The following is a 22,883-nucleotide window of genomic DNA, read 5'->3' as shown; positions in this document are numbered from 1 at the left end:
GGCACTGCCATGCCCTGCCCAGCCTGGTTTGGGAGGCATCACTAATCCTGAGGTTGCTGTGTGAACCAAACCAACAGCAAATGGTGCCTGTTGGGTAAGGAATCAATTCCTTGTTCCACCTTTTAGTAGTGAGCAACCTCAGCCTCCTTAAGCTTTTCCTCCTTTCCAGCGTTTGTGTCAGGATGTGAATGGGGCAGGCTTGGAAATGCTCTTGTTGCCACTAACCTTTAACTCTGCTTGGATCTGTTTGCTGCTGCTGGCTGATTTCAGCCCACAGAGTGTCACAAACACACAGCTGATTGATGCTTAAAATGGAGAGAGAGAAAGGGAACACAGGAAGCAGAGAAAAGCTGCTGTGCTGAAATGCTCCACAGAGTAAGGAGAAATTCCTGGCGCTTTCTGTTATTCAAAACTATTTGCAGTAAAATCAAAGTAAATGTCAGGCAGGATCATACACGGATATGCTCTCAGCCTTTCCACTGTAGTTTCAAAGCCTGATAATTCCTAAAGGAGGATTAAATAGACAATGATATTATCCACTTGAACTGGGTATTGAGCTGGTGCAGGTTCAGGTGCGTTTTGGGCTCTGGTGGCAGAATTGTATCGACTGCTGGAGCACAGCCAAGGCCCTGCACAGTGGCCAGGGGCTGGGAGTGGACAGTGGGGGTTGCTGAGCCTGCCCACGTGCAGGGGAAAAACAGGATTCCATGGTTTGTGTAAGATTTGAGAGGATGTGTGCTTGTCCTGGTGGGGAAGCTGAGTGCCCGTTGCTTCTCCACCCACTTGGCACCTCCTGGGATTTGGCCAGGCAGGAAACTGATCTGGCCACCTGTGGGACAGCTCCTGAGGAGGGGTTGGAATCCTCTGCGGGGCAGGGAGTGAGAGCTGGGCAAACAAGCCATAGGATGGATTACAGGGTAGCCTGGGCTGGAGGGAACCCACCAGGATCATCAAATCCAGCTCCTGAGAAGGACAGCAGGAGGCTGCTCTTGGCAGCATCCTGGCCACGAGTGACTGGTGCTGCCAAGAAGTCCAGGCCATTCTTTGTGAGCAGGACTGTGGCTGTCACACCTCTGCTGCCCTCTGCCCTGCCTGTCCTGGTCCTGTCCCCCTCACTTCATGTACACAATCCCTTTGGCAGGTGCAGCGTCACCTTCCCAAACTCTTTGACAACTTGGCCAGGCTGAAGTTCCAGGTGGACTCTGAGCAGAAGACAACCAAGGCTGGCCTGGGAATGTACAGCAGAGAGGAGGAATATGTCCAGTTCAGTGAACCCTGTGACTGCAGTGGGCAGGTGAGAGGGGCCTTAGTGTGCCATGGGATGACATATCTAGAAGAAATATATTAGAAAGAAAAATACATGATGTTTACATCTGAAATTTAGCGAGGGGGAAAAGAACATACTAAAGGTAATGTAACTAGATTTATTTTCTCTGCTGAGATGCTGGTAAATTTAAGAAATTAATCCAAATATTTATAGTAATATTTTCTTAGTATTTCTATAAATCAGTTGTTGAAATCAGCACTGGAATGTGTTTTAAAGCTGGTTAAGACTAAAATATGAAGAAGAGACATCTGTCTGTAGCCATGAGCTGTGTGACAGAATTGGCTAGCCACGAATACAAGCAAAAATTATCGTCCAAGTGTTGTAATTAAGTGGGCTCTGAGCAGAAGACAACCAAATCTGGCCAGTGGGCAGGTGACAGGGGAGACCCTGTCTGTCTATAAATCAGTTGTTGAAATCAGCACTGGAATGTGTTTTAAAGCTGGTTAAGACTAAAATATGAAGAAGAGACATCTGTCTGTAGCCATGAGCTGTGTGACAGAATTGGCTAGCCACGAATACAAGCAAAAATTATCGTCCAAGTGTTGTAATTAAGTGGGCTCTGAGCAGAAGACAACCAAAGCTGGCCTGGGAATGTGCAGCAGAGAGGAGGAAATGTCCAGCTCGGTGATCCCTGTGACTGCAGTGGGCAGGTGACAGGGGAGACCCCTCCAAGCTGCCTGGTGGAAACTGCTCCCACCCCCTTGGGTGAGCATCCCTGGCCAAGGTCTTGTAGAGTTCCACTGCACTGCTTCCATGGGAAAAGCTGGAGGAGCTGGTGTGGAACTTAATCCTTGCTTACAGCACAGCTCCAGTCCTGCTCTGGATGGCTCCTCACAGTGTGAGAAAAGGCTGTGGCCTATTCTTCACTGGGCTTTTTAATTTTAGTTCCTGAAAGATGTTTTGAAGGTTGCTCTTACCCACCCAGTTGGGAGGGGATGCAGTCTGAAAACAGATTAAATTATTCCATAGTACTTCTGCACAGATACCTTTGGAAAGAAAAGGGTTTTCCCCCTGTTTTCCAAATCTTATTTCATAGGATGGGTTGAAGTACAAAATTTAGAAATCAAATTACTGCTCAGCTTTTCTGTCCCTGTAGCTGCACTTTTCTCCATGGACTGTAAAAAGAAGCTAAAGTAGGTAATACCAGCTCTGAGCTCCCCGGTGATGGCACTTGGCATTTAAACCCTCCTCTCAGTGAGGACTTTGCCTGTGAAACACTAAATTCAGCAGGAATTGTGTTCCCAGCATGTGAGAATTCTCATCAAGAATTGTGTTCTTGCTGCTGGCAGATTGTGCTCCAGTCCCACAGGTGACTCTGCCATGGCCTGGAGCTGGAACACGCTGAGCTCAATTGCTCCTCAGTGGAGTTCAGTGTGGTTCTCCTCTAGCTGGGAGGGTTTTTTTGGTGGAAAAACCTCTCTGAGAAGAGATGCTGATCCTGCAGGAGCAGAAATGGCAGAGTCCCCCAGCCTGGAGGAGGCCTGAGGCTTGTTTGGCTGGAGAGCTGAGCTGCTTGTCCCCCCCATTGCTGAGGCACAGCAGGCGTGTCCTGGGACCATCCCTCATCGCCCAGGGGTGAGAAGCAGGAGGGTTCCTGGCATTTAACCCTTTCTGCAGGTGGAGGTGTGGCTGGGTCGCCTGCTGGACACCATGAGGGCCACGGTGAGGGATGGCCTGGGCGCGGCCGTGGCGGCCTACGAGGACAAGCCCAGGGACCAGTGGCTCTTTGACCACCCTGCCCAGGTACTGCCCTGCCCTGCCTCCAGAGGGGAACGGGCTGTGGATGGGAATGGTTCTGGCTGTGCTGTCCAGGGGACAGAGGAAGGTGTGGTGCCTTAAGGAGCTGGAACAGAGTTTAGAGGGAGTTAAGAGGAATAAAGTGGATTTTTATTGAAGTGCCTTCAAAGGCCACACCCTGGCAGTGCCTGAGCCACAGTCATGGTTCTGCCCGGATGGCTCCAAGATGGAAGCAAAAGAAGGCTTGGTCATGAGATCTCACATTTCGATAAGTCTTAGTCCATTTGCACATAGGAGCTAACTGTCCAATTAATAGCTCCAAATGATGAAGTTCCATCCTCCTTGCTTGCTTGCCCACCCTCCTCTTTTTGCATTGTTTGTGCTTTGGGCCTGAAGTTTGAAGAGATTGTCCTTGAGTCTCCAGCTAGAATGGGATTGTTTTGTCTTTACCACCCCATAAAAAGATCCTAGTAGCACTTAATAGAAAGCTAAAGCTGCACACCAAAGAACAGAAAAACTTAAAACCTAAGGTATCAGGTGAGCTCTCCTTTCTCCCGGCCATCTTGTGATGGATTCCCAGGCTGAGCTCTGTGCTCTGACCAGAGCTCCAGGCAGGATGCAGCTCGGGGACTTGGGCAGTGGCTGCTGCACCCCAGGGGTCACAGGGAGCCCCTACCCCCAGTGGGGTGAGAGAACAAATTGATGGGGCCTGATGAGAGGAAGGAGCCCCTTGGGTGCCCCTCTGGCAGCCTCCCATGTGTTCAGACATGAGAAAGGGGCTCATTTACTGATGAGCAGCTGCTAATTGTGTCTGCCACTGATGGGAATTTCAGGGGATGTAAAATGCATCCCTGCTCTCCTTCCTGCTGTGGTAATATAATTATAACAAAACTTCATTTCACGTCAGGGATGCCTCATCCCTGACCTCCCCATGGCCCAGACCCTCTCAGAGGTGAGGAAACCCCCATGTTGCCCTGCTGTTGAGCCAGCCTGTTTCCCCAGGTGGCTCTTTGCTGCACCCAGATCTGGTGGACAGCTGAGGTGGGCATGGCCTTCTCCAGGATGAAGGAAGGCTACGAGAAGGCCATGAAGGAGTACCACAAGAAGCAGGTGGCCCAGCTGAACACGCTGGTGACGATGCTGCTGGGGCAGCTCTCCAGGGGCGACAGGCAGAAGATCATGACCATCTGCACCATCGACGTGCACGCGCGGGACGTGGTGGCCAAGATGATAGCACAGAAGGTCGGTGTTCCCAGCTCAGTTCCCAGCTCAGAGCCATGCTGGGCACTGAAGGGGAGATCGTGGAGGGACAGAGCACGGACAGGCACTGGGAGCACTGCCCGGCTCAGCAGGGCCATAAGAAAAGCATTTGGGATTTCTTCTCTGGAGCTTTCTTGCTCTGGTGTGGGCCCACAGGGAATCCCTTGGGATTTGTCCACACTCCCACTCCACTGCCCTGTCATCACACACCCCCAGAGTGGTTTGGGCTGGAAGGGACCTTAAGGCTCTTCTCATTCCACCCGCCTGCCATGGGCAGGGACACCTTCTGCCATCCCAGGCTGCTCCAAGCCCTGTCCAACCTGGTCTTTGGCTCTGATACCTTCTGGACCACAGCTGGGCTCCCCTGGGAGTGATGGCAGAAGTGGGGGACAGGAGCTGGGTGTTCCTCTGCTCCAGGGGTTTTCCAGATACCTTCTGTCCCATCTGGAGTGCCAGAACTGATGCCTAGAGAGGCTGACCTGGAGCAGAGACTAGACAGAGCTAAAATAATAAAGTAGGGATTTATTGAAAGGCCTTTAAAGGATGCACCTGGAACAGCAAAAGAGAACAGCCATGGCTATACCCAAGATGGATCCCAGTCATGAGGTTGCACACTTTTTAAAGTTTTGGTCCATTTCCCTATTGGGGTTAATTGTCCATTTCCATATTGGGGTCCAATTATCCAATTCCACATACCAGGTCCAGGTCATGAAGTCCCATCCTCCTTTAGTTTGCTCTCTTCAGTTCCCCATTGCTTACGCATTTTGGGTCTGAAGCTTGCATTGATTGTCCTTGGTCCCAAGCTGGAAAAGGATTATTTTGTCAACCTACCTTGTAAAAAAACCTACTAACACTTAACACAAAGCTCAGAGCTACACACCCAGGCAGCACAGAACATGAAAAATACGAAAGCTAAACCTGAAGGCATCACCCTGCCCTCCCTGGTGGCACTCTGCAGGTGGACAATGGCCAGGCCTTCGTGTGGCTGGCGCAGCTGCGGCACCGCTGGTCGGACGAGGAGCGGCACTGCTGGGCCAACATCTGTGATGCCCAGTTCCTCTACTGCTACGAGTACCTGGGCAACACCCCCCGGCTCGTCATCACCCCCCTGACGGACAGGTGAGGCCCCGGTGATGCCTGGTGGGACCACCTGGGGTGGTCGTCAGTGCCCACCAGGGTTTCACCTTGGCTGTGCTGGCACAGAGCTGTCCCAAAGGAGGCACAGGGCCCCGCAGAGTGCACTGCAGTGGCCTGTGGCACCCAGGAAAATTAATCCACAAACATCAGGGGGTTGTGTGCAAAAAGGAGACAGAGGAGTCCTTCTACTTTATTCAAATAAAGGGAGAGGTTATAGGGCATTCCCCTGGGGTGTCTCAAGTTTTTGGAGAACACAGCCTCCTTTTTATCCCAATTTCCCAGCTGCATTTCACTTCTCTCTTCCCCATTTCTGAGGTACTTGGGAGGTACAGACTTCACAATATGCCTGATACCAGAGATTTCCCTCTAATGTATAACCCTCCCTTTTAATTTTTAAATATTATGGAATTTAGGGCTTTTCCCCATTTTTCTTTCATCTTTCAATGTCCAATTTAATTTATCATCAACCCTACAGTTTATTTGTAAAAGCAAATACCTTTTTCCATTCCCCAATCAGCGAAATGCTTCCCATCGTTTCTTTTATCTCTCAGTGCCGGTTTTATCTACCCACATCTTGCTTGGAAAGACAAATCTGCCATTCCCCTCACCCAGCTCAGTCTCTTTCCCCTTTTCCCTCGCCCTGTGCAGGTGTTACATCACCCTGACCCAGTCCCTGCACCTGACCATGAGCGGGGCCCCCGCGGGCCCTGCGGGCACCGGCAAGACAGAGACCACCAAGGACCTGGGCCGAGCCCTGGGCATCATGGTCTACGTGTTCAACTGCTCCGAGCAGATGGACTACAAGGTGCTGCTCCCCCCAGACTGGGGCTGATCAGGGTCCTGGAGCCTGCAGGGTGGGAGTGATCCAGCTGGGCTTGCTCTGAGCCATCCCCTCTCCTCACATCCCTGCTGCCTCCCCTTCCTGCTGAGCAGCTTTTTCTCCTCCTCCTTTTTGTCTCTGAGGCTTGCACGAGGGTCTTGAGGAGGGGGAGAGTTGAGCTGTGCTCTCTGCCCTGCTCCACCTTTCCCTTCACTTCTGGAGTTAGTTCATTCTACATGAAATTCTTCACAAATTCTGGCCTGTTCAGTGGAGACCGAGGCTGTGCTGATGCATTCCCTCTCTCCAGACCCACAGGATACCTGTCCCAGAGCCCTCCTGGTTCCTCAGGATCCTCTGCTGGGATAAGGCCAGCACTGGTCACGAGGCTGATCCCTGTGCTCTCCAGGGGCACTGAGTTTGGTGGCCCTGGACCATATTTTATCCAGCTGAGGTCTCTCATAGACGTGGGGCCATCAGTCACTCAGCCCAGGTGACCTTTGGATGGAACCAGAGTGCAGAGATGTTAGAGAGGGCAATTAGCAAATCAAGTGGCAAACTGTGCAGAGCTATAAATATTATAATTGAGTTGTGCCTGCTGCTCCCGTGCACTTTCTAAATACCCACAATAGACTGTAAATTGCTATAAATAAACAGGCAGGGAAATAAAATCCATTTTTTGCTGGAGTAGATTCCGTTTGTGATTTCACTCTTGTAATTTTATTTTATTTTATTCTATTTTCAGTCTTGTGGGAATATTTACAAAGGCCTTTCCCAGACAGGAGCCTGGGGCTGTTTTGATGAATTTAACAGGATCTCAGTTGAGGTCCTTTCTGTGGTTGCTGTACAGGTAAGTGGAGAAAAGCTTGTAGATAAATACAAGCCAGCCTTCCTTCCCTCCCTCCCTTCCTCCCACAGGGCCAGAGCAGAAGGATTTGAGTCTTGGGGAACTTCAGGGCTGAAAACTGAGTTGCTAAAATATCAAAGTTCTTCTGGTCCCCAATGTCAGCTGTGAAGTTTTGGGATCCCAGTTTTGGGACTGAGGTGCTGAATTCTTCCTAGACCCACTTTGGGGCCTGGCATTGCAGAAATTAAGGTGTAGAGCCCAGAAGTTTCTACACTTCTGTAAATGTCTAGGTCAAAGGAATTGTTCTGAACCCCTCCACGAACTCCTCACTCTCATTTCTCTTTCTCTCATCTTTGTGCCTCCTCTGATGTCCCAAAAACATCCCAGGCAGCTACAGGTGTCTGTGTGTCGTTCCCTTTCCATTTCCCTTCCATCAGGTTCTAGCTTAAAGTTGTCATTGAAAAACGTCTTTGAGGATCTTAAAATAAAAGGGGGAGCCGAACAAAAGAAGCCCAGATATGACTCAGCTGCTAATGATTCCCCGGCTCCTGGCTGGAGCGTGGTGTCTGAGCGAGCAGGGCTGTCACTCCATCATCGCCTCTGCTGCTATTAGAGGGTAACCATGGTGATGCTTAATTGGCTGCCTTAGTCATGCAGCTCCTGTCGATGTGGGTCCTTACACTGAGAAACTCCCTTAATTGCTTTGCTTTAAGGTGGCAAAAGGGTGAGTTTAGGGCAGAGATTCCTCCCTCCTGAAGTGGTGTTATCAAGAGGTGAGCTGGCTGCAAGGGGCTGCTCCCTTGGGAAGTGGGGAAGGAGGGTCTGGCTGGGATGGACTCGGAATGGGAGGTGGCAGTGAGGTGGCCTGGCTGGGTTGGCTGTTTAGAAGAAGGTTTTTTATACAAAAAGTGATAAAGTTCTGGAATGGCTGCCCGGGGAGGTGGTGCAGCCACCATCCCTGGGTGTGTTTAACAAAGCCTGGATGTGGCACTGGGTGCCAGGGCTGAGTTGAGCTGTTGGGGCTGGGTTGGACTCGATGATCTTGAAGGTCTCTTCCAACCCAGTGATCCTGTGACTTGCTCCATGGGAATGGAAGGTGGGCAGTGAGATGGTCTGGCTGTAATGGACCTCTTTGGAAAGGGGAGGATGAGAAGAACAAAGCTGCAATCAGACAAGTAGAAAAGACCAGCCAAGTGTCCTATGAAGCTAAACTAACTCTTGCAACTCTTTTCAGTTTGACTGTCCCGTCTCTTCAGCCCTTTTTTGTTTTGTCAGAGCTGGATTGTGATGGGAGACACACAGATTTACCCCAAACAGTGTAGAAAGCTTTATATGGTCAGTAAAAGGCCAGACCAGAGCAGTGATAATCCCCAGTCATCATGGGCCAAGTGCAGGGAGGGCAGCAGTGCTGTCTGGGGTTTTTCATAGCTGAACACCAGCACTGAGCACTGCCTTGGCTCCCAGGTGAAGAGTGTGCAGGATGCCATCCGGGAGAAGAAGAAATCCTTCAATTTTCTTGGAGAAGACATTAACCTAGTGCCCTCAGTTGGGATTTTCATCACCATGAACCCTGGTTACGCAGGACGAACCGAGCTACCTGAGAATTTAAAAGCTCTCTTCAGGTGAGTCGAGGTCAGGTTTTGTGACCTGTGAGATAAAACTGGCAGAAATTGTGTTTTGGAACATCGAGGCTTCATTTTGTTGGGAAATTCATTGGCATTGGGGATTCACAGATGGTTTCAGCCTTGTGCATCAAGCCTGGATCGAGGAGAACAACGGAGCTCTGTCCTGTGCCATGGGAAAGGCAGTGTGGGCAGGCTGGGAGAGCCTCCAGTGGCTCACTGGAGAGGATCTGGAAGATAAAGCTACAGATCCACTGCCCTCGAGCTCTGTAGTCAATGCTTGCTCTGCAGTCCTTTCCTGCCTGTCTCCCTAGGCCCTGTGCCATGGTTGTGCCAGACTTTGAGCTGATCTGTGAGATTATGTTGGTGGCTGAGGGCTTCCTCCAGGCCCGGGCCTTGGCCAGGAAGTTCATCACGCTCTACCAACTCTGCAAGGAGCTCCTGTCCAAGCAGGTGAGCCCTCTGCTGTGCTCTGGATCCCCAAAACCAGGGATGTGACACTCTGCTGTGGATCCCCCAAAATCAGGGATGTGACACTTCCATGCACCTCCAGGGCTGAAGCTTCACAGCTTTTAGCTACTGACTGCCTTTGTGGCAGCTGCTGGGAGAAGAGAGGGTTTGTGATCACCAGAGCAATGACGTTTTCAAACTGCTCTCCTGGAGGATCTGCAGGCGCAGAAGCATTTGACCAACTGCATTAGTGAGAGAGATGGTGATGGAGAAATGTGGGTGTCTGAGGCCTCAGAATGGATTAACAAGCCTTCCACCTCAGTAGCTCCTGCAGATCCAGGGCTCTGACAGGCCCTGCTTAACCTCCACAAAGGGCCAAGGTTTAAGGGTTTAGGGGAAAGAATTGCTTAGGTCTCCAGAGTGCAAGTCCTACTGCTGACTTAGTGCCAGCTCTGAGCCCATGTGATGGCACGGACAGCTGAATTACCTGACTCCTTAGTGCTCTCCCTGGTGGGAAGCTCACCTTGTGAAATGGAGACCAGGTGCCTCAGGCTGGTGGAGGTCTCTGTCCACGACACAAATAACGAATTTGACTGCATTTCTACTGCTGACTGCTCTGGCAGCTGGGACTGCTGGTTTTCACCCCTGCCTAGGCATAAACTCACCCCTGTTTTTATGCCTTTCTTCCCCCTCACGCAGGACCACTACGACTGGGGTCTGCGGGCCATCAAGTCGGTGCTGGTGGTGGCCGGCGCCCTGAAGCGCGCGGACCCCGCGCGGCCCGAGGAGCAGGTCCTGATGCGCTCCCTCCGCGACTTCAACATCCCCAAGATCGTGACAGATGACGTGCCAGTGTTCATGGGGCTGATCGGGGACCTCTTCCCTGCGCTGGATGTGCCTCGGAAGCGCGACCTGGACTTTGAGGCTGTGGTGAAGGAGGCTGTGCTGGAGCTGCGGCTGCAGCCTGAGGACAACTTTGTGCTCAAAGTAAGGCCAAGGGATGTTCTGCTCTACCCGCACCATCATCAGCTCAGCGGGGTTTTCTCAACCATCTTTGCTTCTTTAAAGAATGCTCTGCACAATCACAGAATTGTAGAATGGTTTGGGTTGGAAGGGACCTTAAAGCTCAACTTGTTTCACCCTCTGCCATGGGCAGGGACACTTTGCACTATCTCAGAGTGCTCCCAAGCCCTGTCCACCTCATCTTGGGCACTTCCAGTCATGGGGAAGCCCCAATATTCCCCTTGCAGACAGACTGATGTAGGACAGTCTTGACTACTCTTCCTCTTCCCTGGATTTCCAGAGACTGACTCTTGTGCATGCACAGTCCCTGGAGTGCAGAGCCTCCTTGGCTGGTGGCTGTCACATGTGAGCAGTGCTGGAGCTTTGTCTGCCTGCTCAGGATTTCACCATCATGGTTTGTTTGGTCAGACCAAACTGGGAGTCAAATCCCTCTGTGGGTCTGGGTCACAAATTTCTATGCAAGAGCCCCAATGAGAGCTAATTTCACAGAATGCTTTGGGTTGGAAGGGACCTTAAAGGACATCTCGTTCTAAACGAGAACCCTAAACCATGCACAGGGACTTTTTCCCCTAGATTTTGCACATCTGAACTTCAGTTTGGCATGTCTGTCAGCTCTGGGGGTGTTTCCCCAGGTGGTGCAGCTGGAGGAGCTGCTCAGTGTCCGGCACTCCGTCTTCGTGGTGGGGGCTGCAGGCACAGGCAAGTCTCAGGTGCTGAGGTCCCTGCACAAAACCTACCAGAGAATGAGGCGCCGGCCTGTGTGGACAGACCTCAACCCCAAAGCAGTCACCAACGACGAGCTCTTCGGCATCATTAACCCAGCAACGAGAGAGTGGAGAGATGGTAAATGTCTTTTCGTGGCTGAATTTGGAGATAAAAAGGGTATTTTTAATGAAGCTCCTGAGTGGATGATGGGTCTCTTTGTGCAGGTCTCACAACCCAGGTGCTGCTCCCAGCTGTGTGGGGGTTTGCTTTTGGAAGGACATGTAGGGTGTCACAGCTTTTTGGGAATTTATCTTTTTGCCATAAGGACAGTCATCAAGTTCATTAACACCAGTGCTTCCCAATTCCTAATTGGGGCAGGTTGTTTTATGGGGCTGGGCTGCTGATGGAAGAGAATTCCCTCCTGCCCTGTGCTGTCCATTAGGGCCCCCCAAAAAATATCCCCCAAAAACCTGCCATTTCCAGGTTTCCATGGCTGGACACTCCCAGCAGCCTTTGAGAGGTGTTTGTCCTCTGAATATCCCTGCCTGATCTCCAGCACATGGCATTTGCCAGGCTGTTGATCCTGATTGCTCCTGAGGAGGATGAGATGAGCATTTAAGACCTGCTGAAAGATTGCAGAGATGCAGAGTGAAAACGTTGGGTTGTGACTAATCCAGGAAGGCAGCTTTGATTCCCTGTGTGCCTGTTCTGGGAGCTGAGGGGGAGGTGAGGGAGGACAGCTCCATAAATCATCCTTGGCCAGAGGTCTCCAGGAGAGGAGCTGCCACCACCTCCCCTGCCCCCTGCCACCACCCCTCCTGCCCCCTGCTCTGCTCCACTGCCAGGGTTAATTTATTTTAAATTGTGATTGGGGACCCTAAATCAAAGTGCCAGAGGGAAGTGTGGGATGTAGCCAGCCCTCTGCAGAGGGAGCTGCACACTGGGGATTGTGGATCAGGGGCTGTGGGTGGCACTGGACAGCAGGAGAGATATTGGAAGGTTCCAATATTCTCAATTCTCTAATGTTTCAAGAGAACTTACAGGGCTCCTCTCTGATGGCTCAAGGCAGATATTTTCTTCATTAACTATTCCTGAAAATGTTGTTTCTTGGTGCCAAAGAGCAGCCAGGCCATTTTCAGCAGGGCCTGACAAGAGAGGATGCGTCCCTTTATGGATCAGCTCCTCCTTTTCCTCTTACCAAGTTCATCCTGTCACTCATTCCACTGCCGGCAGCTGGGAAGTTTGCACATCTTAGGTGGAAAAAGGCCCCACAAGGGAATCCTAAAAGTGTTATTTGTAGAACCAAACTGTCCTTTCAAATCCCAAAACCCCTCTGTGGTGTGGATGCCCGAGGCTGGGAGAGGGGCACTTCCCTTCATCTGCCGTGGTTGTGATGCTCCCAGGCAGGAGCTGCAGCTGGCACTGGCAGTGCTGCAGAGGTTGCCAAGCTGTGTCCAGCGTGAGGAATGGAGTCCAGGCAGAGCCAGGGAGGTGTTATTTACCTCTGACCCCTCTATGGCTGTGTGCCTGAGCTGCCCTGCACAGGCTTTGTGCCGGTCATGCGGTGCCACCGGCGGTTCCTGACCTGCACCACGAGGGAATAGCTGGTCCTGGAGAAACACAAAGCATGCCTGTCACAATTCACCAGAAGAGAGGCTGTTTTTAATGCTTGCCTGATGTTCCTTCATGCAGAGCAGCCTTTCCCTAGGTATTTCCTCGTGTGGAGGAGAGTGATGGTTTTGTGGAGCTCTCATTTGCCCTGCAGTACTTCTGCTCTGTTCCCAGCTTCTCACTCTTCTTAGCATTCATTATTTACTCCCCTTGAGACTCTGCATATTCTCTGTCTCCTTGATTTCACTGACATTTTGTACTGTCACTCAATGTCAGTCTGGGCTTGTTCTCCTCTCATTCTCACTAAAGCCATGACCCAGTGTTTAAAGCATCTTGATTTTCCTCATATACTTCAAGCCACAGGGAAAAAAAAAAAGAAAAAAGAATTTTCAAGGCATACTCAGATGGTTTTCTCTGTATTGTGTAGTTTGTGGGGCTTTTTCCTCTGAGTATCTGCTCTTCATTTTTCCTGTGTCTTATGGTTTTCAGTGGGAAAGAAGCTCATGTAGGCCCACCATCATTCTCAGTGATAATAACTCTCATAATATTTTTTTCTTCAAAGCAGATATCATTATACAGTATTATTTATGTCCAGATGCAAAGAGTTATGAATGTATAAGGGGAAAGCATAATTTTTAGGAAATTGCTGGAAAAATCTGTTAGAGCAGGTGACAACTTCAGTGTTCATCAACATATTCATGTCACCCTCCCAGGCCTGTTTTCATCAATCATGAGAGAGCTGGCCAACATCTCACATGATGGTCCCAAGTGGATGGTACTAGATGGAGATATTGATCCAATGTGGATTGAATCTCTGAACACTGTGATGGATGATAATAAGGTAATGGATGTCAGCTAAAGAAGCAGGTATTCCTTGTCAGGGGTGATTCAGCCTGGGAGAAATGCAGATTGTAATAACATCTCCTGGAATAATGCAGCTGTGTTTCTTCAAACACACCAAACAATATTGCATAAAGGCAATGGTGCATGAGGGAAATAACTTAGAGCTTGTTTTCATTGGAATTTCCCTTTTCTGGAGAGGCATGCATGTGAGTAATTGCAAATGTCCTGATCATAACTTCAGGCCCTTTAGAAGTAGGGTAGGTTCATAATTCTGTGTCTTTTCCCCACCCTGAGGGAGTGCTTTGGAATCTGGGTTGTGGAAGAGAGAAGGAGCATTCTGTGCCTGTCAGAAATTGTGTCCTGGCATCACAGAATGGTTTGGGCTGGAAGGGAAGTGAAGGCTCACCCCATCCCAGCCCCTGCCACGGGCAGGGACACCTTCCACTATCCCAGGCTGCTCTAAGCCCTGTCCCTTGGGCCCTGCCAGGGATCCAGGGGCAGCCACAGCTTCTCTGGGCACCCTGTGCCAGGGCCGTCCCGCCCTCATAGGGAAGAGGTCCTAATTCCGAATCTCCCATCCATCCCTGCCCTCTGGCACTGGGAAGCCATTTCCTGTGTCCTGTCACTCCAGGACCTTGTCCAAAGTCTGTCTCCTGCTCTCTTGGAGCCCCATCAGGTACCAAAGGCCACAGTAAGGTCACCCCAGATCCTTCTCCATGCTGAACACCCCCTGTTTTCTCAGCCTGTGTGAGAACTAACAGAGCTGTTCCATCCCTCTGCTCATCCTGCTGCCTCCTCTGGGCTCTCTCCAGCAGCTCCAGCTCCTTTCTGTGCTGGAGCAGCTCTGTGGGTGGGCTCTGGCCTGGATGGGGCCGAGGGGCAGAATCCCCCTTGTCCTGCTGGGCACTGCTGGGGCTGCAGCCCTTTGCTGCTGTGCCTCAAGGAGCTGGGCTGGGCAGCCAAGCCCAGCAGTGCCAAGTGCTAAACACTCTCCATTCCTGTTCCTGGCAGAGCTTCAGGCTGTCTGTCTGTCTGTCTGCACATGCAGGTGCTGACCCTGGCCAGCAACGAGAGGATCCCCCTGAACCCCACGATGAGGCTGCTGTTTGAGATCAGCCACCTGCGCACGGCCACCCCGGCCACCGTGTCCCGGGCAGGTGGGTCCTGCTGGGCTGCTCCCGGGGCTGCTGGCAGCCTTTTGCTGGCCAGTCTTAAGCTGTGCCGAGGGAAATGTAGGTTGGATATTAGGAAAAAGGATATTATCAGCCTTTTTTTACAGCAAGGGTGATAAAGTTCTGGAAAGGCTGCCCGGGGAGGTGGTGCAGTCACCATCCCTGGGTGTGTTTAACAAAGCCTGGATGTGGCACTGGGTGCCAGGGTTTAGTTGAGCTGTTGGGGCTGGGTTGGTCTTGATGATCCTGAAGGTCTCTTCCAACCCAGTGATTCTGTGATTCTTTGAACGCTGCCAGGCTGGGAGCAGAGCTGCCTGTGTGTGCAGGGAGTGTTCCTGAAGCTCACAGACGCACTGAGGATCCCGAGCCCAGCTCCATTTGGGGTCTGTCTTCATCTTGGGGGTGTACTCAGAGTGTTCCTGCTGCTGCTGTGGGGTCATGGCTGCAGCACTGCTGAGGGAACTCTCCTGCACAGCTCTGGTGTCCCTGATGAGGAGAGAGCAGCCTCTATCCTAAAGAGCTTTTGGAGCAGGGCATGTGAACAGGGAATTAAGGTGTCCCCTGGTGTCTGGTGCCCAGAGCAATAACATGGCTCAGGCAACACCACGTTCCAAATTTGGGGCAGGATCATGAGAGTTTCCTGAGTTACATCTCTTCACTGTGAATATTTCTCCTCTTCAGTGGGGCAGGTAATGAGGAACCAGGTGCATTTTACAGGGTTCCAGTTGTTTCAGAGAGTAGCTGAAAGTTCCTGGTGGAAAAAAGGAGAACCTCTGCTGTGTCCTTACTCTTGTCTCTTCTCCTGCGCCTGAAGGGATCCTGTACATCAACCCCTCAGACCTGGGCTGGAATGCCCCTGTCAGCAGCTGGATTGACCGGCGGGAGGTGCAGTCGGAGAGGGCCAACCTGACCATTCTGTTTGACAAGTACCTGCCCATTTGCCTGGACACCCTGAGAGCCAGGTACCACTGCAGGGGTCACTCACACTGTCCAGACCAGCTCCAGGGCTGGCCAGTGCCCTCCTTGTCCCCAGGAACCCTGAGTGTCGTTGGCTTCAGCTCCAGGAAGCCGTGGGCTGAGGGGGCAGCTGGCACTCCATCCTTACTTGGTCTGATCTGGTTCTCCTTAGATAATGATTTGATGGTTCCTGTGCTTGTATCAGTTCTGTATCTCTTGGAAATCAAACCCAGGAGATCCTAAAGGGAAAGTCTTTCCAGTCTCCTGATGTGTCAGACCAGACCTGAGGTCACTGCACAAGTTTTGGGTCAGTGGAGCAGATTTCAGACCACTGCTGAAAGAAAGTGTGGAAGATGCAGAGCAGATCCTCTTTTATCCTCTCCCCACATCTCTTCCAGCCCCTTGGGGATGAGGGGGAAGCTGCTGTTTGTGTGAGAGGGTGGGATTGCTCCAGAGGCAGCAAGAAATCCCTTGCATTTCTTTCCTGAAGCATTTGAGCATAGCTGAGTCCCTCTGTGTGAGCTCCCAGCCTGGGTGTGTTCCATGGCCAGACACTGACCACTGAATGTGACAAACAGCACGGGGAGTGATGGCTTTAAACTGAACAAGGACAAATTTAGATTAGGTGTTAGGAATAATTTCCTGGCTGTGAGGGTGGGCAGGCCCCTGCACAGGGTGCCCAGAGGAGCTGGGTCTGCCCCTGGATCCCTGGCAGTGCCCAAGGCCAGGCTGGACACTGGGGCTGGGAGCACCTGGGACAGTGGAAGGTGTCCCTGCCATGGCAGGAGGTTGGAATAGATGACTTTTAAAAGTTCCCTTCTAACCCAATCTAGTCTATGATTGTGTAATTCTCCATCCTCTGCTTGCTCCCCGTACCTCCAGTTTAAAATAAAAAGAAAAGAAGAAAAGTCAGTGAAAATAATTTCCTGGCTGTGAGGGTGGGCAGGCCCCTGCACAGGGTGCCCAGAGGAGCTGGGTCTGCCCCTGGATCCCTGGCAGTGCCCAAGGCCAGGCTGGACACTGGGGCTGGGAGCACCTGGGACAGTGGAAGGTGTCCCTGCCATGGCAGGAGGTTGGAATAGATGACTTTTAAAAGTTCCCTTCTAACCCAATCTAGTCTATGATTGTGTGATTCTCCATCCTCTGCTTGCTCCCCGTACCTCCAAAAAGAAAAGAAAAGAAAAGAAGAAAAGTCAGTGAGCAGCTGAACCTGGGCACCATCAGCCCCAACGAGGAGGTGTCAGGAGGAGCTGCTTGAGTGCAAGTCTTGCTCCTTAGGACTGGGAGTTGGGAATCTTGCTGGGGAGCTGCTCTCTGGGTGCCCAAACTTTAAAGCTGTTGGCAGCAAAGCCCATCAAGCATCTCCAGCTCTCTCTGCTGAGCAATTGTCAGCCCATGAAATCCCCAGGATTAGCTGCACCAGTTCCGAGCTGAGTATTTTGGTAGCTTGCTTAATTCAGAAATTGTAGAACCAACCTTTCAAATAGCTCTAATTACTTTATGGAGGACTTCAGTGCTGCTACAATATTAGTTTGGAATTCTGTAAGTGCAGCTTAAACGGATGTAAAATGGCAAGATGAAAGGTTTTATTTTATTACTCCTCTATTTGACCGCTTTTGAACTCCTGGCGCTCCCAGGAAATCATCGCCTTCAGCAACTCCTCCATTTTACTTCTTTCAAGAGGATCAAAGTTTTTAAATGCCTGAAACTTCTGATTACTGTTATTATGTGTGTGCCAGTGCCAGTGGGGCCAGGCAGAGGATGGGTGTTCTCTTCTTCCTGCTGACAAGGAAAATGCTGATATTCTGGCAAAGCATCCCTGCCTTGCTGTCCTGGGCTGGGAGCAGCCCTGGTGCTTCACCCAGTTATGTTTCCCAATTCTGTTTTCCATTTCCATCCCTCAGATTCAAGAAGATTATTCCCATTCCTGAGCAGAGCATGGTTCAGATGCTGTGTTACCTCCTGGAATGCCTCCTGACAGAGGACAATACACCTCCTGACTGTCCCAAGGAGCTTTATGAGCTTTACTTTGTCTTTGCTGCTGTCTGGGCCTTTGGTGGCTCCATGTTCCAGGACCAGGTAAGAAGGGATGAGAAGATCAACATCTTTCAACAGACCTTTTATTACTTGTTTTTTTCTCCTGCTTTTTTCTACTTTCCCAGACCTAAAGCTGTGTCAATGCTGCTGTTTGACCTGGAAACGTGAACTAAACAATCACTTTCATGAACAGCCTCATTATCCACGGGGAGCACTGGAGAATGGCCAAACCCATGTGCTGCTCCCTTGGTGCCATCACCTCGAGGCTGTGGAGAGCCAGACCAGCTTTCATGGTCCTTGTGGAGGATTTAACCCTCCATTCCCTGTGTTCCAGCAGGGAAAACCACAACCTTGCTTCTGTCAGTGCAGGGTGACTTTTAATCCAAGCCTGGGGGCACGGCTTAATTCAGAAATTGGCTCTTGCCCAGCAGCAGAGGAACTTCAGCCCCTCACTGTGGCTGGTGGCACTGGGACGTGGCATTCCCATGCCACAGTAGCTAGCCGTGGCGTGGCAGGGCCTTGGCACAGCTGGGTGTGTGGCAGGAGGAGCTGGGAGCAGGCTCAGCATCCCGCTGGGAGGATTCTGGGCGTTGCTGCTCTGTAAATGTCAGGGAGGAGAGCGTGAGCACACGGCGTCCGAGCGAGGGGGAGCCTGATGAAAAACGATCCAATATAAAAGCTGTTTATTGCTCCCTGCTGAAGGTGCCCTTCCTGGTGACCTTTTGCTGCTGAAATGTCAGGAGAAACAGGCTGGAAGGCTTCCCACTGCTCGGGGTTTGTTGGTGGGGAGCGAGGCCCCTCTGTAAAAACAGATGATAGATTTGCCATTTCCAGGCCCTCAAATTAGCAGAAATCCACACGGGGCTTTTGTTAAGGAAGCAGTTTGAGCTCGGCACCATTCTGGCAATAAAGCTGGGGCTGAGACTGCTCCACTTAAGGGCTCAGCCCCTCCCAGCACTGCGAGCAGGGTGAGGCACCACTGTGAGAAAGCTTTTAGCAGCGCTGCACATTCCTCCTCTGCTGCCGGGCTGAGGACTTGTGACAGCAGGAGAAAGGAGATTACAGTCATTCTGCCTCTCTGGGCAGCACGAGACTGCAAAATCTTGGATGCTAATAATGTGCTTTTCAGATCATCTGGTCTTTTGATGCGTGGTGGCTCGGGGAGGTTTGCAGAGGACACTCAGTTCAAAGCCAGGTTTCCTGAGGGAGGCTGAGCAGTCCCTGGTCCCACCTGCTCCCAAAAACCCCTGTGGTGGCTATGGGGAGGACAGACCTAATGGAGATGCCCCAGGAACAAACTGTGCTGCTAGAACTGGCTCAGTGATGCATGTGCTCTCTGCCAGACATCTTTTTAGCGCTTTCCCCCTCCTTCCCCCTGTTTCTCCCCAGGGCTGAGGGCTGCAGTCCCTGTGCTCTGCGTGGGAAGGGTTCAGACAGTGGCTGGCCCAGTTTCACAAAGGAGACCTGAGGCAGGGAAGGGGACTAAGCACATTTTGCAAATCCTGACTCAGTGTCTAAAGCAAAAATCACCCCAGCTCCCAAAAAATAAAAGTTCAGATGCTTGAAAATCTTCATGCATGGAGAGACAGAAAGGGGAAAAGCAGGAAAGCAGGAGCTTGCTGGGTGCTGTGGCTCTCCCTTTTTTTGCTGAACTTGGGTCTGCTGCTCCTGCTTGAAAAGAGGCCAGAAAACAACAGCTAAGTGTTTGCAGGGTGGTGTGATTTATGAGGAAGAGATTTGGTATGCATGCTCTGACTGTCCATGGCCACGGATGGAGATGGATGTGGTGTCCTTGTCTGTTGGAAGAAGTAGGCACCAAAAATCAATCAAGTGTCTGTTTAGTCATAGGCACGTATTTCTCTTTTTCAAATTGATCCATCTGTCTAATCTCAGACATTCTAGGAGTGATCAACACAGAGGATGAATTATTTAGGGGAATAAATAGGAGTGATGAGAAAAAATGAAGAAAATGAAAAATTAGACTTAATAATAGGAAAAAGGATAAGATTGTTATGCTGTGGAATATGTTTTTAAGGACTAATCCCACTCTGGTGGTCTGGGATAAATAACATTCTCCATCTCTAATGAATTTCTCTGGATTTGTCTAATTTCTCCTCTCTTTATCTGGCAGCTCGTGGACTACAGAGTGGAGTTCAGCAAGTGGTGGGTGGCAGAATTCAAGACAATCAAGTTCCCTTCCCAGGGCACAGTCTTTGATTTTTACGTTGATCCAGAAACAAAGAAGTTTGAGCCTTGGTCTAAACTTATTCCCCAGTTTGAATTTGATCCAGAGGTGCCACTGCAGGTAGGTGACCCCGGCAGGCTGCTGGGCTGGAGGAGTTCCTGTGTTTTAGTGACTGAACGTGGGTGTTTCAAAAGGCCAGGCACTGATGGAATTCTTCATTGGATACAACTAAATCACCCATCCCTTTTGCTGTGCTTTGCCTGTAACAGCACAACCTCCATCCATCTTGCAAACACGAGTGATGTACAGCAGGGGCAGGGAGCTGCTGTGCCCAGGGTGCAGGGAGAAGTGGTGACACAGGGCAGGGACAAAGCCTCTGAGGCACCATGACTTGTTGTCATTCTCATGGCTGCAAACAGAGATGGGCTTATGTTTGGGCCAAGAAAAGAGTCCCTCAGGTAGTGAGTTGTGCTTGCACACCTCTGTTTTTTCAGAAGTGCCACAGTGAGCAGATGACTTGTTAAAATCATCACTGTTTTAGCAAGGTGTGATTTTGTGGGGGGATCCACATGAAAAGATAGATTTTAATGGCTGGCAGCAGCACATCACTCCTTCCCTGAAAAGCTACAGCCTGAAGGCATCAGCCTGGGTGGCTTTCAGGGCAGGGGGCACTGAGGCGGGTGCTGTGCCCCCAGGCCTGCCTGGTGCCCACGGCAGAGACGGTTCGGCTGCGGTTCCTGGTGGGCAGGCTGCTGCAGCGCCGGCGCCCCGTGCTGCTGGTGGGCACTGCTGGCACGGGCAAGTCTGTGCTGCTGGGGGACACGCTCTGCTCGCTGGACACCGACGTCTTCCTGGTGAAGAAGGTCCCCTTTAACTACTACACCACCTCTGCCATGCTGCAAGGTAAGATCTTAAAGAGTGCTGCGGCGTTTACAGAATCACAGAATATTGAGGTTGGAAGAGACCTCTAAGATCATCGAGTCCAACCCATGCCCTCACACCTCAATCAGACCACAGCACCAAGTGCCATGTCCAGCCTTTTTTTAAACACATCCAGAGATGGTGATTCCACCACCTCCCTGGGAAGAGCATTCCAGTGCTTTATTATTCTTTCGGTGAAAAAATTTTTTAGGTTTAGGTTGGATGTCAGGAGGAATTTCTGCATTGAAAGGGTGGTTGGGCATTGGAATGGGCTGCTCAGGGAGGTGGTGGAGTCACCATCCCTGGAGGTGTTTGACAAAGCCTGGATGTGGCACTCAGTGCCATGGTTTAGTTGACAAGGTGGTGTTAGGTCACATATTGGACTGGGTGATCTCAAAGGTCTTTTTCCAGCTGGGTTAATTCTGTGGTTCTGTGTGATTCTGTGTGGTTCTGTGCCATTCTGTGATTCTGTGCCACTCTGTAATTCTGTGCCATTCTGTGATATTCAGTAAGATTCTGTGTTACTGTGTGATTCTGTGATTCTGTGTCATTCTGTGATTCTGTGCCATTCTGTGCCATTCAGTGAGATTCTGTGTTTCTGTGTGATTCTGTGCCATTCTGTGATATTCAGTAAGATTCTGTGTTACTGTGTCATTCTGTGATTCTGTGTCATTCTGTGGTTCTGTGCCACTCTGTGATTCTGTGCCATTCAGTGCCATTCAGTGAGATTCTGTGTTTCTGTGTGATTCTGTGACATTCCTGGGGCATCCATTGTGGTTGGGAGCTGGATGTGCACTGAGAAGCTCAAGGAAAGACCTGTGGGTGAATTGCCCATGTTTTTGTGGGCACACTCACAACCCCACAGTGAAACTCTCTTTTCAGCAGAGCCCTGCTTTTGTGGAGATGATGTTTTTCAACCTGAGGATTTGCCTTCTTAGCCCCACCACTCTGGTTCAGGGCTGCCAAAGCCCAGGCTTCAATCTGCTGTGGTGTCCATGGCTTGTATTTGACTTGAAGTGTTTTTAACATGCTGGAATTGAAGAATAAGATGGTTTTTTTGGAGAGGATCCAAACTGTCCTCGGGGTGCAATGATGGGAACTGCATCCCAATTAGCAGTGAGGGTGGTGCTAATGGCCACGTGCAGGCTGGAAGCCAGGGCTGCATCCTGGGGCTGTGCTCCTCTCCTGCCACAGCCCAGCGTGTCCCCTGGAGCAGGTGCCACCCCCTCCCCAGGGGCACAGAGCTGCTCACATGGGGGGCTCAGACCCCTGAGGAATTTTTTGCTCCAGGGAAGCCCTTCAAGAAAAAAAATGGGTAAAACCTCCCCTTCTGGCCTGTCTCACAGCCATGGGCAGCATGATGGTTGCAACCTCCCTTTTTCCTTTTCCTGCTGGAGTGGGGTGTGCCCTGGGTTGGGAGGGGGCTGAGCTGGGGACCCTGGTGTTCCCCACCTGCCCAGGTGAGTGTGGGGCAGGTACAGGGTGTCCCTGTTGCTCTGAGCTCTGGGCTGAGCCCTCCCCTTCCTTCCTCTGCAGAGCCCAGCACATCTTCATCACGGGAAGTGTGATTTATGCTGCCTGGCATCCTTCCCCACTGCTCATTTTTTAGTTAATTTGTCCCTTTTTGTGGAGTTTGTCAGTTGGCTGCTTCTTTTTCTTCCCCAGCAGGTGCTTCTTTAGATTTGTAAAATGTGAATCCAAAGCAGTTTGGGATTTTAGTTTTTATTTACTTTGCAAAGAGCCAACCTGAAAGCCAAGAATTTTTACCCAAGGTGCCTGTTGGGGCAGAAATTTTTAAGGTGCAGAGCTGCACTCTTGGGGGGAAGCACAGGGATGTGGTTCAAACAATCTTCATGGACCTGTGGCTTACAGATTTTCATGTGCATGGGGGTTAAAAGGAACCAGATTCTCTCTGTGCCCAAACCTGGGCACAATTTGGGGATTTTCTTTGGTGTATTGTGACCAAATCCCACTGCCTGTGGAGCTCTGGTGTGCTGCTCCATGATCTCTTGGACCTCTGCTCCTCCATCAGCTCCATCCCTGCCCTCATTCCCCACCTTCCCCCTCCAGATCTGCCTTGAGAAAAGGACAATAAATGTTTTTTTGGGGTTGGGCACTCTTTGCCCCGTGGCCATCAGGGTGAGAGGAGGCACACTTGCCAAGTCTGGTGTGCAGTGAGTGTTTGAGGGGCTGATGGGGATGTGTCAGGAGCCCAGAGCGGGGACCCTGCAG

At 51.0% G+C, this 22,883-nt stretch overlaps 1 protein-coding gene across 1 annotated transcript in view; it reads left to right on the top strand.

The window, feature by feature from the left end:
• The first annotated feature begins 8,732 nt into the window (after window positions 1–8,732).
• The window catches only part of LOC120498256 (dynein heavy chain 9, axonemal-like), a 99,881-nt gene continuing 85,730 nt past the window's right edge, over window positions 8,733–22,883 (top strand). The window contains exons 1-9 of the mRNA XM_039700772.1: window positions 8,733–8,747; window positions 9,897–10,184; window positions 10,853–11,063; window positions 13,250–13,377; window positions 14,428–14,536; window positions 15,366–15,513; window positions 17,413–17,587; window positions 19,677–19,850; window positions 20,426–20,633. Of these exons, the coding sequence (XP_039556706.1) occupies window positions 9,996–10,184; window positions 10,853–11,063; window positions 13,250–13,377; window positions 14,428–14,536; window positions 15,366–15,513; window positions 17,413–17,587; window positions 19,677–19,850; window positions 20,426–20,633 (1,342 nt within the window). The 5' untranslated portion in view covers window positions 8,733–8,747; window positions 9,897–9,995. The remainder of the gene's footprint in view (window positions 8,748–9,896; window positions 10,185–10,852; window positions 11,064–13,249; window positions 13,378–14,427; window positions 14,537–15,365; window positions 15,514–17,412; window positions 17,588–19,676; window positions 19,851–20,425; window positions 20,634–22,883) is intronic.

Source organism: Passer montanus, unplaced genomic scaffold (genome assembly GCF_014805655.1).
Source record: "Passer montanus isolate IOZ18808 unplaced genomic scaffold, ASM1480565v1 scaffold144, whole genome shotgun sequence".
NCBI lineage: Eukaryota > Metazoa > Chordata > Aves > Passeriformes > Passeridae > Passer > Passer montanus.
This window is presented reverse-complemented; position numbering and strand designations above follow the sequence as displayed.